The following is a 12,819-nucleotide window of genomic DNA, read 5'->3' as shown; positions in this document are numbered from 1 at the left end:
ATCTTTGTTAACATACTTTACTAGCCGTTCATTTTGGAGCTTTGATGCAGCCATCATCTTCTCATGGTGCAAACAAGAAATAAACTGCTTTGATCATGTGACAATTTGCACTAACCATGTGACACTGCACATATTTAATTGACACCATTTATTTTTTCCATATTTTCAGTAAGTTTTTTAGAGCTTTATAAATGAAAACCTTTTTTTTCCGGTCACTATTGTGACCAGTGGGATTAAATGGGTTAAAATAGGAAACCATTATTTTAAATTGTAATACAATTTCTAAATATTACTGTTTTTGTCTGTATTTTTGATCAATTAAATGCAGGCTTGATGTCAAACCCACAACCTTTGGGTTACGAGTCCGACTCTCTAACCATTAGGACACGACTTCACCCATGTGTATGAGCGTTTACAGTAAATGTGCATAAAAAAAACATACATACCCACATATATACTGTATGTAGTGTGTGTGTGCATTCATTAATCTGCATGTAGGCTATACTTTTATATAAAAAAAAAAACTAATACAGGTTTATGCAAAACACGGTAGCCAGCATTGAATTGCATTCACCTTGTTTATTTGTGACCACATGATGGCTCAGATAGAACATTCAAATGCTTTCTCGCACTGTTCCACAGCAACAAACTTGTCCAAACTAAGCACACATTTTAAAACGAATGAAATCAGTGATAATGGCATTTATTGATTAGTATCCTAGCATTCATTTAGCGTTGTAATATACATGCATGTTCTGTAAAGCTGCAGTGAAACGATATGTATTGTGAAAAGCGCTGTACAAATAAATATGAAAATGAATATTTGCGTAGATATACATGACCCAGCAATGCAAGTGAAATGTCCATTAAAAACCTCCCCGGACATCTTGGCGACAAACCATGATAAGTACGTAAGTGACTGTTTGTCTTGCTTCAGTTTAACCAAACATAAGACTGATGTCATCCATTGTACGAACAAATGATCCCAACCTTTCCGTTAAGGAGTTAATTGCATCTAGACTGCGATATGCATTTACCGCCATCTCTCGTGTACACACACGCAGCATCAATCAGAGCTGTCCGGAAGACTACTTTAAAATTTCTTTGTAAGTTTGCGCCTCAGTCATATTTAAAGGGTAATTCCAATAACCGTTTATTTAAAAAAAATGTAATACCGCAACTGTTGCGTTTTCGCTAGATTTAAAAAGTACACGATTGTTTTGACAGATCTGAGATTTAAAAATGGCGCTATCGGAAATGCTTCAGGACCAGACATGCACAGTAGCGTTCCAACGCCTTTGTTATTGTTTACGTCTTTGAAATGGTCTATATGCCACTTAAAAACTGTGGTTTGTAGTTTCACATGTTGGTCAGATGACCAACCATTTGCCATTTCTGGTTCACTGTTTCTTGATCAGAATAAGCTGATAGTCACTATGAGATTATACTTGAAAACTGAAATATTTCCCTATGCGGATTTCATATTGAATTAAAGATGAACTTTGAACTCACAAATTTGCAGCATTTACCAATATAAAACAGCTTGGTTTGGAAGCGATCTGTGCCTCATACATCGCAACACTATTGACAATGGAACTACTTTGTCACTGGATCTTAGATAATAGATAAACAAATGAAGGCAATAGCCAATTGACACACAATCATTTTCCTAAACAATAACAATATAACAAAAGTCCCAGTAGTGTCATCAAGTGGTTTATACAGTGGAAGTTCTCACAAACAAATAGGTTAGTGACAATTTGATCAGACCAGATGGAGCTGAAGCAAAAAATGCTAGTATGTGTTTGTAATGCACTATGAGAATATTGTGAAACCATAGATCTAGGGTTACCTAATTGGCTAAGTTTTGGGGCAGAATTTTACAAGTTCTCTATAAAATATTCAGTCTTGGTTTGCAGACACATCTAAATTATTTATGTCTGCAAAATGAAAAATCTAAGAAATTCTACAGGCCAGCTGCACAAGCCTTGGGCATTTTATTTTCCACTCATCTAAAAGCATGTGCTTAATTATTAATGGCCCAAATTGTCATCCAGGCTTTGTCTGATCATGTGAAGGGCACTAGTGGTGGCTGAAGCTGTTTCCAACACTTATCATAATGACTGTGAGGCTTTAGAGCAGATATGACCTTTGTGTTGGGGATATTTGGTTGAAGGTACACTACATTATGGGTACAAATATTAATAATATGGATGGCCTTATGTAGCCCTAATATTTCAGCACTTTTTTTATCACGCAGCAGGGGTCCCATGTTTTGAAGCATTTGTCTGTTTTGCTGAATGTCTCCATAACCTCTACTCTTTGTCATACTCTCCCTAAAGAACCACAACCACAAAGGGGGATTTCATAATCTTTGTTTCTTATCTAAACAGTCCGCTATATGAGGTACTGGATCTGAAAAAGACAGGGTCCACTTTTGACTCTATGTTTATGAGCATGAACAACTACATATACCTCATTTAGCAGATACTTTTATCCAAAGCGACTTACAATGCATTAATGCATTCAAGGGTTGTATGATTGTTCTGGTGCAATTTCACATAATCAACAAGGTGCGTGGGAAAAAAAATATTTATATTGATACAATACCAGCAACACTTGTGACGTTAAGGGGTCAGAGCAAACAAAGAATGTAATTAAAAAGGGAATTTTATTTTGCCAATGTGTTTCAGCACACAGGCCTTCATCAGGGCTAAAAAGTTACAGGTGTACATAGTTTCCTTTAAATGCAAACAAGGACAAAATTCAAAACGCGTTGGCAAAATAAAATTCCCTTTTTAATTACATTCTTTGTTTGCTCTGACCCCTTAACGTCACAAGTGTCACTGGTATTGTATCAATATTAATGCATTCAAGATACAGTACACATTTGATCTATTCATGCAATCACTGTGAATCAAACCTTACTGTTTGCTCTACAGAAATGCTTTAATTTGAGCTAGACTTCAAAGTCCTTGTGGTTTAATACAATATATTCTGCTCATGCATCGCATGCGACACGGCTGCTAAGTTTTCTGCTACCAGCTTTGGTGAAAAATACAATGTCCATTAGGTTTAATACGATAACACAACCCTTTCCAATTAGGGCACAGATCAATGGTCAGTGGCTTTAATGTGCCGAAGAGGAGACCCTCTGAAAGGATTCAAAACCTATTGATCACAAGATCAATTTTTGTTTGTTTTGGATTGGACTGTAATATGTAGGTGTTTTATATTATCAGTAGGAACAGAGGATTGAGGCACATTTGCCCTGTTAGTGTGTCATCTTTAGTCTGCCCCATCATATATAATGAATGGATTCAGTCAGATGGTAAATGACAAAGTCCAGCCCACTTATGCTTCTCTACCCTGAACAGATGGAGCCTAAAGACATGCAGAATTATAGGTGGAGAGTGTTTGTGTGTCTCTGTGTGTGCGCTTGTCATGAAAAATTATGTTTACTTTTGGTTATTTGTTGCTGATCACAAAAAGTTCTAGTCCTGTCTTTGACTTCTGTTTTGTTTTCATGCTCAGAAATATTACTCTCCATGTCAGCGTTTAATAAGTGATATCTCTGCTGCAAAATTTACATAAATGCAATGGATACAGTTTTATTGAGGTAGAAAATAAGATGCACATTATTCATGACTCTGCTGTTTTCTGTGTGCCTACAAGGAGTGTAAAGCAGAGATAAACACTTTCCATATATAAAACATGTCTCTTATGGTATTGGTGAAAGGTTTTTTGCTCTAACATGTAAGTGCTCTGGACAAGCAATTCCAGTTAACTCTCTGAGGAAAAAAAAAAAGCAAGAACGTGAAGGAAATCAATTTATCTTAACATTCCATGGTGCATTTGAACTTTTGCATTATTTGTTGAGAAAAAAAGTTCTTTATGGTTCCTTATATATAAATTATTATTATTATAATTTTTTTTTGCAGTGCAGTCCAGTGCAGTGCATAAAATATTTAAGAATTTAGACTTGCTGCTCTGATTTAAGACAGTTTAAGGCCTTAATTTGTTAAATGGCAAATTAAGACTTTTTGAGACCCGCAAAAACCCCATGAATAAGGCAACAAATTGGAATAAGACATAGGGTGACCACCTGTTCCACATTTTGCCAGGACTAGACACATACTGGATACGAGCATCCTGTTTAAAGCTGCCAGATCCAATAAAAAATACAAAATACAAGTTCAAATTTCAAAATACAGTTCAAAATACAAGTTCATAACATGCAGAATTATAGGTGGAGAGTGTTTGTGTGTCTCTGTGTGTGCGCTTGTCATGAAAAATTATGTTTACTTTTGGTTATTTGTTGCTGATCACAAAAAGTTCTAGTCCTGTCTTTGACTTCTGTTTTGTTTTCATGCTCAGAAATATTACTCTCCATGTCAGCGTTTAATAAGTGATATCTCTGCTGCAAAATTTACATAAATGCAATGGATACAGTTTTATTGAGGTAGAAAATAAGATGCACATTATTCATGACTCTGCTGTTTTCTGTGTGCCTACAAGGAGTGTAAAGCAGAGATAAACACTTTCCATATATAAAACATGTATCTTATGGTATTGGTGAAAGGTTTTTTGCTCTAACATGTAAGTACTCTGTACAAGCAATTCCAGTTAACTCTCTGAGGAAAAAAAAAAAGCAAGAACGTGAAGGAAATCAATTTATCTTAACATTCCATGGTGCATTTGAACTTTTGCATTATTTGTTGAGAAAAAAAGTTCTTTATGGTTCCTCTTTTTATTATTTAGCATCTCTCTGGTGGATCCGCCACAAAGTACAGGTACACTTTGTCAGGCAGAATAATGCTTTAAGCAAATGACTTTGAAACTCAGGAGGACAATCTACTGTACAGCTTGCAAAGGTGCACAGCAGCAGCAGCTCTGATGTCTCAATCAGGTTTTATATCAAAGTAGCACAGAAGTGTGTTGCATAATTGCAGTCATCATTGTGCCAGACTCAAAGACAAACATTTTAAGACTTTTTACATTGTGTAGAAAGAGTTTAGAATGTATTTAGGATGTCATACAAGATGTTTAACAGTATAACATACACAAGTCTGTCAGCAAAGGTAATTATTAAAGGGATAGTTCACTCAGAATGAAAGTTCTGTGATCATTTACTCGCTCTAATGTCCCTTTCTGCTGTGGAACACAGCAGGTGAAATACTAAAGAAAGTACTGGCCACTCAATATACTGTAAGTGAAAGCATGGTTTCTGCAGGTTTGATGAAAATCACTTTAACAGTTTTTTTAAGATCTTTTTAAAACCATGTAAAGAAAATGTAAGAACCAAACTAAAGTGAACACAATACATCCAGATTTTCTTTAAATCTAGGGAGCAGAAATTTAGCTTTATTTTACAGTATATGGTACTTTTAAACTTGTTTTATACACACAAAAAAGCTGAACTAGAATAAGTAAATTAATATATAACCCTTTAAACTGCCAAAAAATAAAAGAAATGCAGTGAGTTTATGATTAAAACAAGTACAGAAGTATCTGCTAACAGGCTCAGAAAAATCAAGGGAAAACGTATTTCCATACCTCATAGACAGATAATTGTTCTTGTTTTAAACATATAATCACTTAATTTTGAAGATCAAAGACTGTTTTAAGGCTGTTTAGATATGTAACAAGACAAAATTGCCAGATCCAATAAAAAATACAAAATACAAGTTCAAATTTCAAAATACAGTTCAAAATACAAGTTCATAAAGTTCAAAATACAAGTTCAAATGCATTTAATGTTCGTATAATCTAATCAAGGAACATAGTCGCCAAGTACATTTATTTTAGTATAAAATGTGATTTTACTTTAGTATGTTAATCAGTTCATTATATTTAGCAGACTGAGTAGGTAAATTACATTGTATCACAAATGACTGTACAGTGTAAGTGCCAGTCACAGAGCCGGTCACTATTAAAAAAGCTGTTTTAAAGCATGCTATCATCCAAGATCACAAAAACAGGCATTCCAACTAATGTAAATCAATATTTAAATATAGTAGTATATTTTTCTCTCTCCTATGTGTCCCAAATTGTCCCGCAAAATCATATCTGCTTTCCTGTAAAAGCAATAACCAGGTGGGCACCCTATTCAGGCACCTTAAAAGTTTGTACAGTTTGTGATATTATATATTTCAATTATGCCAAAAGTAGCACACTGCCATAAAACACAACATAATGGCACAAATGACCGATACTTTATGCTTGAGTGTAATAAACAGGATTTGGTTTTCATCGTCAAACTCGCAGTGTCATTTTGAAAGGCCAGTTAAAAGTCATGCCAAAGTTTCTTATAAAATTGAATTTTTTAGCATGCCTCCCTCCCGGTGAGGCTTGAATATTCAACAGTGTTTACAACTGGTGGAAAAAACATATCTAATAGATGCTGCCTTCTGGATGGGTCTCGGAGCCCTGTTCTCAGAGGACACCTTGTTGTTTTTCACATTGTCTGATTTTCGCATCTATAGGGATGAACATCTTGAAGAGTATTTCCTCTAGAGGGACACACAAATGAGAGGAGACGGTAGATGACAGTGCAGACAGGAATTCAAGGGAAAGTGTTTGCACAGAGAGAGCCTTTGCTGCACACTCGACTGAGTCGCCAAACAAGAACAAAGTAGAAGGAAGCCACATGTGAAAGATGACGAGCACTCTCTCCCTGCCTCTCTCCATTTCTCCCCAAAGGTAAATATTTGTTAACCATGGCAGGTAGGTGGAAGCTGAAGCAGAGTTTTATATAGATCATGTCTAGACCCATTAATTAGCGTGAAATTTCAGCTACTGTGGAGATTTTTAGATCCTCAGTCTGTTCCTCTCAGCTGTAATAATGACTTGTTTGATTTATGCATTTGTGTTGCACTGCTCAAATTATACTCTAAAACTTCTTTTAACTCACATTATCCTGTTTAGTAGAAAAGTAAAGTGTGCCATTTTTGCGCCACCAAATGGAACAACAAAATAATTCTGTTCTTCTGTATGTTAAACTTTCTTTTCTTTCTTCCCTGTCGTAAGATGACTGTGTTCTGTTCTTGTGCTTCATTCTGATTGCACACTTGGTCTGTGTCCACTAAAGCAGCAGAACTCCGCGAGTGTGTTTAATCTAAGTTTATTTTCAGCACACAGGCAATATAATCATCATATATACATGTGATTACAGTTGGAAAGATGCAAATTTTGTTCCTAAATGCCCAAAGTAAAGTTACCGTCTTCTGACATTTTGGAGAGTACCCCAGAACGTAGTCAACGTTGTTTACGTTCAGTAGAAAGCGTGTGCATGCTGAACGTAAACAACGCTGATTACATTGATTACGTTCTGGGGTACTCTCCAAAATGGTAGAACACGGCAACTCGGGGAGAAGAATTGTTGAATAAATTATGTTATTATTGTTTTCTTTGCGCACAAAAAATATTCTCACTGCTTTGTAAAGTTACGGTTGATCTCCTTGCTACGTTTCTGTGCCTTGATCGTGGTAGTATCCTTGATGTCTATGGAGGGTCAGAGAGCTCTCACATTTCATCAAAAATATCTTAATTTGTGTTCTGAAGATGAACGAAGGTCTTACGGATTTGGAACGACATGAGGGTGAGTAATTAATGACAGAATTTTCATTTTTGGGTGATCTAACCCTTTAAACAAAGCCAGCCAATTCACAATGAAATACAAATCCAAACTGCAATGTTTAACATACATATAACAATTTTAATGCGTCTAATGTGTAACATTATGATTTAAGAACTTGCAATTTTATTGTGATTTTGATTAATCGCACATCAATTTCTCATCAATTTTTTTGTCAACAGTATACATGTCTTAAAATGTTTATTATTGCGATGCACATATTTCATCTCATCTTCACTACAGTTGCCAAAACGTTTGTTTTTGAATATTCTCATTAGTCATATCGTTCAGTGAGATTAACACCGCCCCAGATGCATCATATGCTTCTGAAGGTACTTTCACACTGTCCTCTACAAAATGAGAACAGGTTGACAAGAGTTGTCAGCTTCATTTGTTATCAACACCTCTGCATGCTGTCTAGACAAACAACAAACTAAAGTAAGAACATATCTGAAATTCAGCAATTTGCATGTGAGATGAGTTTCTGGTTTCTTGAACTTATACCCTTTTATTTAGCAGTCAGTTCCTCTTCAGTCCATTGCAGTTTACTTCAGTTACATTGTAAAGACAAAAAAAAAAAAACACTTACTTTGGCTCATGCATAACTATGAGACATTTATTTATGCTGCAATAACTGCCATGATACTAAAAAAGAACAACAATCCTGTAGACTACAAACTCAGAGTGAAGGAACAATATGGTCCAGTTCCGAGAAAGACTTCTATTGTCTAAAGTCAAACTGCTCTTTAATTAAAATATCAGCAGCAGATCAGATGCAATATCACAGGAATTAAAATGCAAATAACCAGCTGAAACCTTAAAGGAATGAAGCAAAAGCAATTACTGTCATGACTTTCACAGTGGCCCCAAAAATGCAGATTACTGCTCTTGTGTCCTCTCATGCACACAGCAATCAATTCAGATATAATTCAATTCAAATTCATTCTGCTCCTCTATATATTGTAATCACAGAGAGGTCCTATTTGTCACCAATTGCAAGAATTACACTGGTTTGGAGATACATTCACATAGACATTTTATTTATTCACTAAGAAGTCTCTTGTAACTTTTTCATTAAATGACTACAAAAGCGGCAACCATGGAGATGAAAGAAAACTTAATATGACAGAACTTAAAACATGCCTATTAGGGCTCAGAAGTAGCACTGAGCTTAGTTCAATAACATTTGGGACTTTTAGAAAAATATAGAGGACCTTTGCATGAAGACGTTTGAAGACGTGGCTGTTAAATAACTGTGCATATTACTCTGAAGGGCATGATTAATGCTACAAACATGTGAGGCAACCCAAAGCCCAGAGGCATGCGCCCTTTGGCTCTGGTGTGGGTATAAAAACAGTGATGTCCAGCAGAGGGATTTGGGAAAACAAGCTTACATAATAGCCTTTACTGCAGGTCCGTGTAATGAATAAGTACAAAAGTTATGTAAGATTGGTTTCATGCATGAGAGTTATTCAATAGATGAATCAACATGTAGGTTATTTTAGTTTTAATTTATTTTTGCATCATGCATAAAAATGAAAATGTATTAGTTATTCATTTTAATACAGATATTTTAATCATTTTCATTTATTTTCCATTCTCCATTAGCTTTAGGCAATCTTTAACACTCCTCCACCAAAGGCCCCCGGCCACTCAAGATAACAAAAGTTTTTAGTCAAATATTTTAAAAGGATTGGACAATTCCTGGGCTTCCAAAATAAATGTACTTTAATATACTTTCTACCTTATTTTTAATGGTGCTTTTCATTGTAATTGTCTGGAAAAAAAACCCATGTCATTATTTCTGCAAAATGATATTACAAATTTTGTGACACTTTCAAAGTGAAATGTCCAATGAGTGGCGCTAAAGTGTTGTTTTATAACATTGACTGTTATACATATTGTGGCAGACAGTTCAGATATAAAATCTCCATTGAGTGGCTCTAAATGGTTAATGCTTTATTACACTTTAAAATAGCATACCATCTACACTGAACTACACTATACTAACTGCATTGCTGTACCAGGTGAGTTACCGAGCAAGTTTACCATGTCAGAAAAGCCATAAATCCGGTGAGGTGATGTAAATGTCAAAATATATTACTTTACAAATCATGTGCCATAAAAGTGTTTTGAGGTCATAACATAGAATTATGCAAGGAACCACATGAAAATAAGCCTTACTTAACTGATAATCTACTTCTGTAATTAATTTGTGTGAACAGGAAGAAAAGTTCTTGCTGTTTTACTGCCACTAGTGTTTATTTCAGCTGGAAACTGTAGTGAATTGTATGTATAGGTACGTGTTTGGATTTTCCCCTGAAGCTAAAATCAAACGTGGTAGTGTTTTGAAGAGCATATTGATCTTTTCGAAAACTTTTCCTCACTGTTTTCATGTATGTGTTCCACCATTTGTTTGCGTTGGAGCAGTGCTTGTCTGTTGGCAGTTCTGCTACGATCAGAACAAGCTGGAGTCTGTGACAGCTTGTGGGATGTGGACTGAATCCACTGGAAGATAACTGACCTTTCGTCCAAGGACTTGGTGGTGGAAACCATCCCTGGGAGTGAATCTGAGAGTGAACTGAAAACACAGACAGCATTCATAGCAGCCTTGACAAAATTGTATCTGCTGTCTGATGCTTTGTTCCTTTCAAGGTGTATGTGATTGAGACATCTTCTTAAAATTCAGAATATGTCTTCCCTGTGGTTACAGGTCCATGTGGTGTAAGGCTTGTAACCAGAAGATTTACTGAAAGAAACAGCATTGTATCTTTGAGAAAGGAATTCAACCCCAGATTGCTCATCATTATGCGGAAGTTACAGAATAAAATTTTGGCAGTGCTCGTGTGACAATAAATACATGAAATTACTTTGACACCTTACTGTAACTCCAGCTTGTAGTGATGGATATGAGCAATGCTATAAGTCCAATAATCTGTTGAGCATTATATAAAGTAATAACACTTGCTACATTTGTTGAATTCCAACCTGGTCTCATGAGAAAATGTAACTATTTTATGAGGTGCTGATTTCATATGAAAAGTTTCGTACAAAACATACGTTTTTTTTTTGTTTTTTTTTAAAGTAAGCATGAAGCTCCACCTCAAACCCCACCCCTGAATTTATGCAGGCATATGCAGATTGTACAATAATGTATAAATAAATAAAAGTACAAATTCATTTGTACAAATTCATACAAATAAATGGCTGGTCACATCTGGTATGCGATGTAAATGTTACAATATATTACTTTACAAATCATGCGCTATAAAAGTGTTTTGAGGTCATAACATAGAACCGCATGAAAATAAGTTTGAAAATTTATTGATAATCTACTCCTTAATTTGTGCGAACATAAATAATTTGTGTGAACAGCAACAAATTCTTAAGAATAAATGGCTGGTCACACTAGTGACCGCTGGTCATATGCATGTGAATGTGGGAATTTTGCTGTGTTCCATTATTTAAGTCTGGTGAACTTAAATAGTGAGCTGCCCTGCGATGAGTTTGTATTGTGAAGACTGGTGACCAATAGATCAGCATGGCCTCTTAATCTGAATTAAATGAACGCAAACTTTAAATCTGCAGGATTGGAACATTCCAGTAAAGTGAAGTAAATTACATAGTTAGACATTTTGGATTCCTTTCATGTAGAATTGCATAAGACTGCATCTTTAGCCACCAATTTGCCAAAATGTAAAATAGTTCCGAATCGCCATTAGAGTGTGTTGAGAATTCATATACTTACAGCTAAAACACACTTCCAAAACCTAAGAAATATAAAATATTAAATATGTAAGCACAGGGGTACCATGGGGGAGGGGGAGGGGGATAATAGGACAATTCCAAAAGACCTGATCAGAGAGGGGGCCTAATGCAAAGAACGTGATTCTACCGAGGGGGGCCTGAGTCAATATGCTGTTCAGGGGGCCCAGAAACCATAGAGGTGCCCCTGTATAAGCATAAATGTATATATACTGTACACTCTAAAAAATGCTGGGTTGTTTCAACCCAACTTTGGGTCAAATATGGACTAACCCAACTTTTGGGTTCAAAATTTAATGTAAAAATTTAACCCAACGGTTGTGTTAGTCAATATTTGACCCAAAGCTGGGTTGAAACAACCCAGCATTTTTTAGAGTGTATAAAAAAGGTTCACCAGACAAACTCATGAGTAATAATATTTTATATAAAAATGTTTCTATAACTTGCAACAAATAAAAGCAACTGCAAAGATGTATTTTATCAGCATTGATTGTTTTATTATTTGCTCATTCTTCCTCAAAAAGTCAATATTCACCAGCAGCCAGTAAATCTTCAGGATGTCAGGGTTTTTGCAGTGCCTCCAAGAGATACAAATCCACCAACACCCAATTGTCCAGCAATTGCATCTTATTAGAGCAGAAGAGATCATGATGACCGCAATCTGCGATTTATCATAATTTGTGTAAAATACTGAGTTTGCCCTCATCCACCTGATTGCCCTGATGGAGGCACAAATTGGAATCAATCTTTACGTGACACTTTATGGTAATTTTAAGCTCAATTTGAATGAAGTGCTAATGTAAAATAGCCCTTTTCTAGGTTGCCTGAAGAACTGGACGGGAGTCATTGGTAATAATGAATTTCAGTCTGCTTCTCTCATACAAATCTATTTGTATTGTATAATACAAATAGCCTGCATTGCAGGTCAATACAAAACACTCTGATTCAAAGCAGTTTTATAGAAAATCATGTTGTTACTGTTTATAACACCTTAATATCTTAATGCCTTTATAATCAAATTTAGCAAAGAGATGGGTGATAATATAGTTTAAGTTTTGGGATGATATAGAGATTTGCTTATGGCATATAGCGCTTTACAATATGCAATATATCACTACTGCAAAGTAGGAAATACTTATACATTTCTAACTTTACATAAAGAGTTGGGTGATAATATAGTTTACCTTTTGCCATAATATAAATAAACAAACAGCCATATTGCTTTGGAAGACTTAAAAATGTAGTCATATGGACCATTTTTTTTAAATGGTTTTTGTGAATTTTCTCTTCTTTTTTTGAAGCCTGAACGCTTTGGTCTACTTTCTAAAGTGGAAAGAAATGACTTCTGCTGGTTAGCTTTAGTTTACGCAATAATTTCCTTCACATTTCCCGCAGCATTGTCAGAGCAGAGCTCTCGT

The 12,819-nt window shown here is 35.4% G+C and overlaps 1 protein-coding gene across 1 annotated transcript in view; it reads right to left on the bottom strand.

Annotated features, from left to right (window-relative positions):
• Positions 1–10,192, bottom strand: part of LOC107691786 (glycine--tRNA ligase-like) — a 12,151-nt gene extending 1,959 nt beyond the window's left edge. Inside the window, exon 1 of the mRNA XM_016490597.1 lies at positions 10,161–10,192. Coding sequence (XP_016346083.1) covers positions 10,161–10,192 — 32 coding nt within the window. The remainder of the gene's footprint in view (positions 1–10,160) is intronic.
• Between the last annotated feature and the right edge of the window lie 2,627 nt (positions 10,193–12,819).

This window comes from Sinocyclocheilus anshuiensis, unplaced genomic scaffold, assembly GCF_001515605.1.
Source record: "Sinocyclocheilus anshuiensis isolate Anshui unplaced genomic scaffold, SAMN03320099.WGS_v1.1 scaffold246, whole genome shotgun sequence".
Classification (NCBI taxonomy): Eukaryota; Metazoa; Chordata; class Actinopteri; order Cypriniformes; family Cyprinidae; genus Sinocyclocheilus; species Sinocyclocheilus anshuiensis.
Note: the sequence above shows the minus strand (reverse complement) of the source record. Positions and strands in the feature narration are given on the sequence as shown.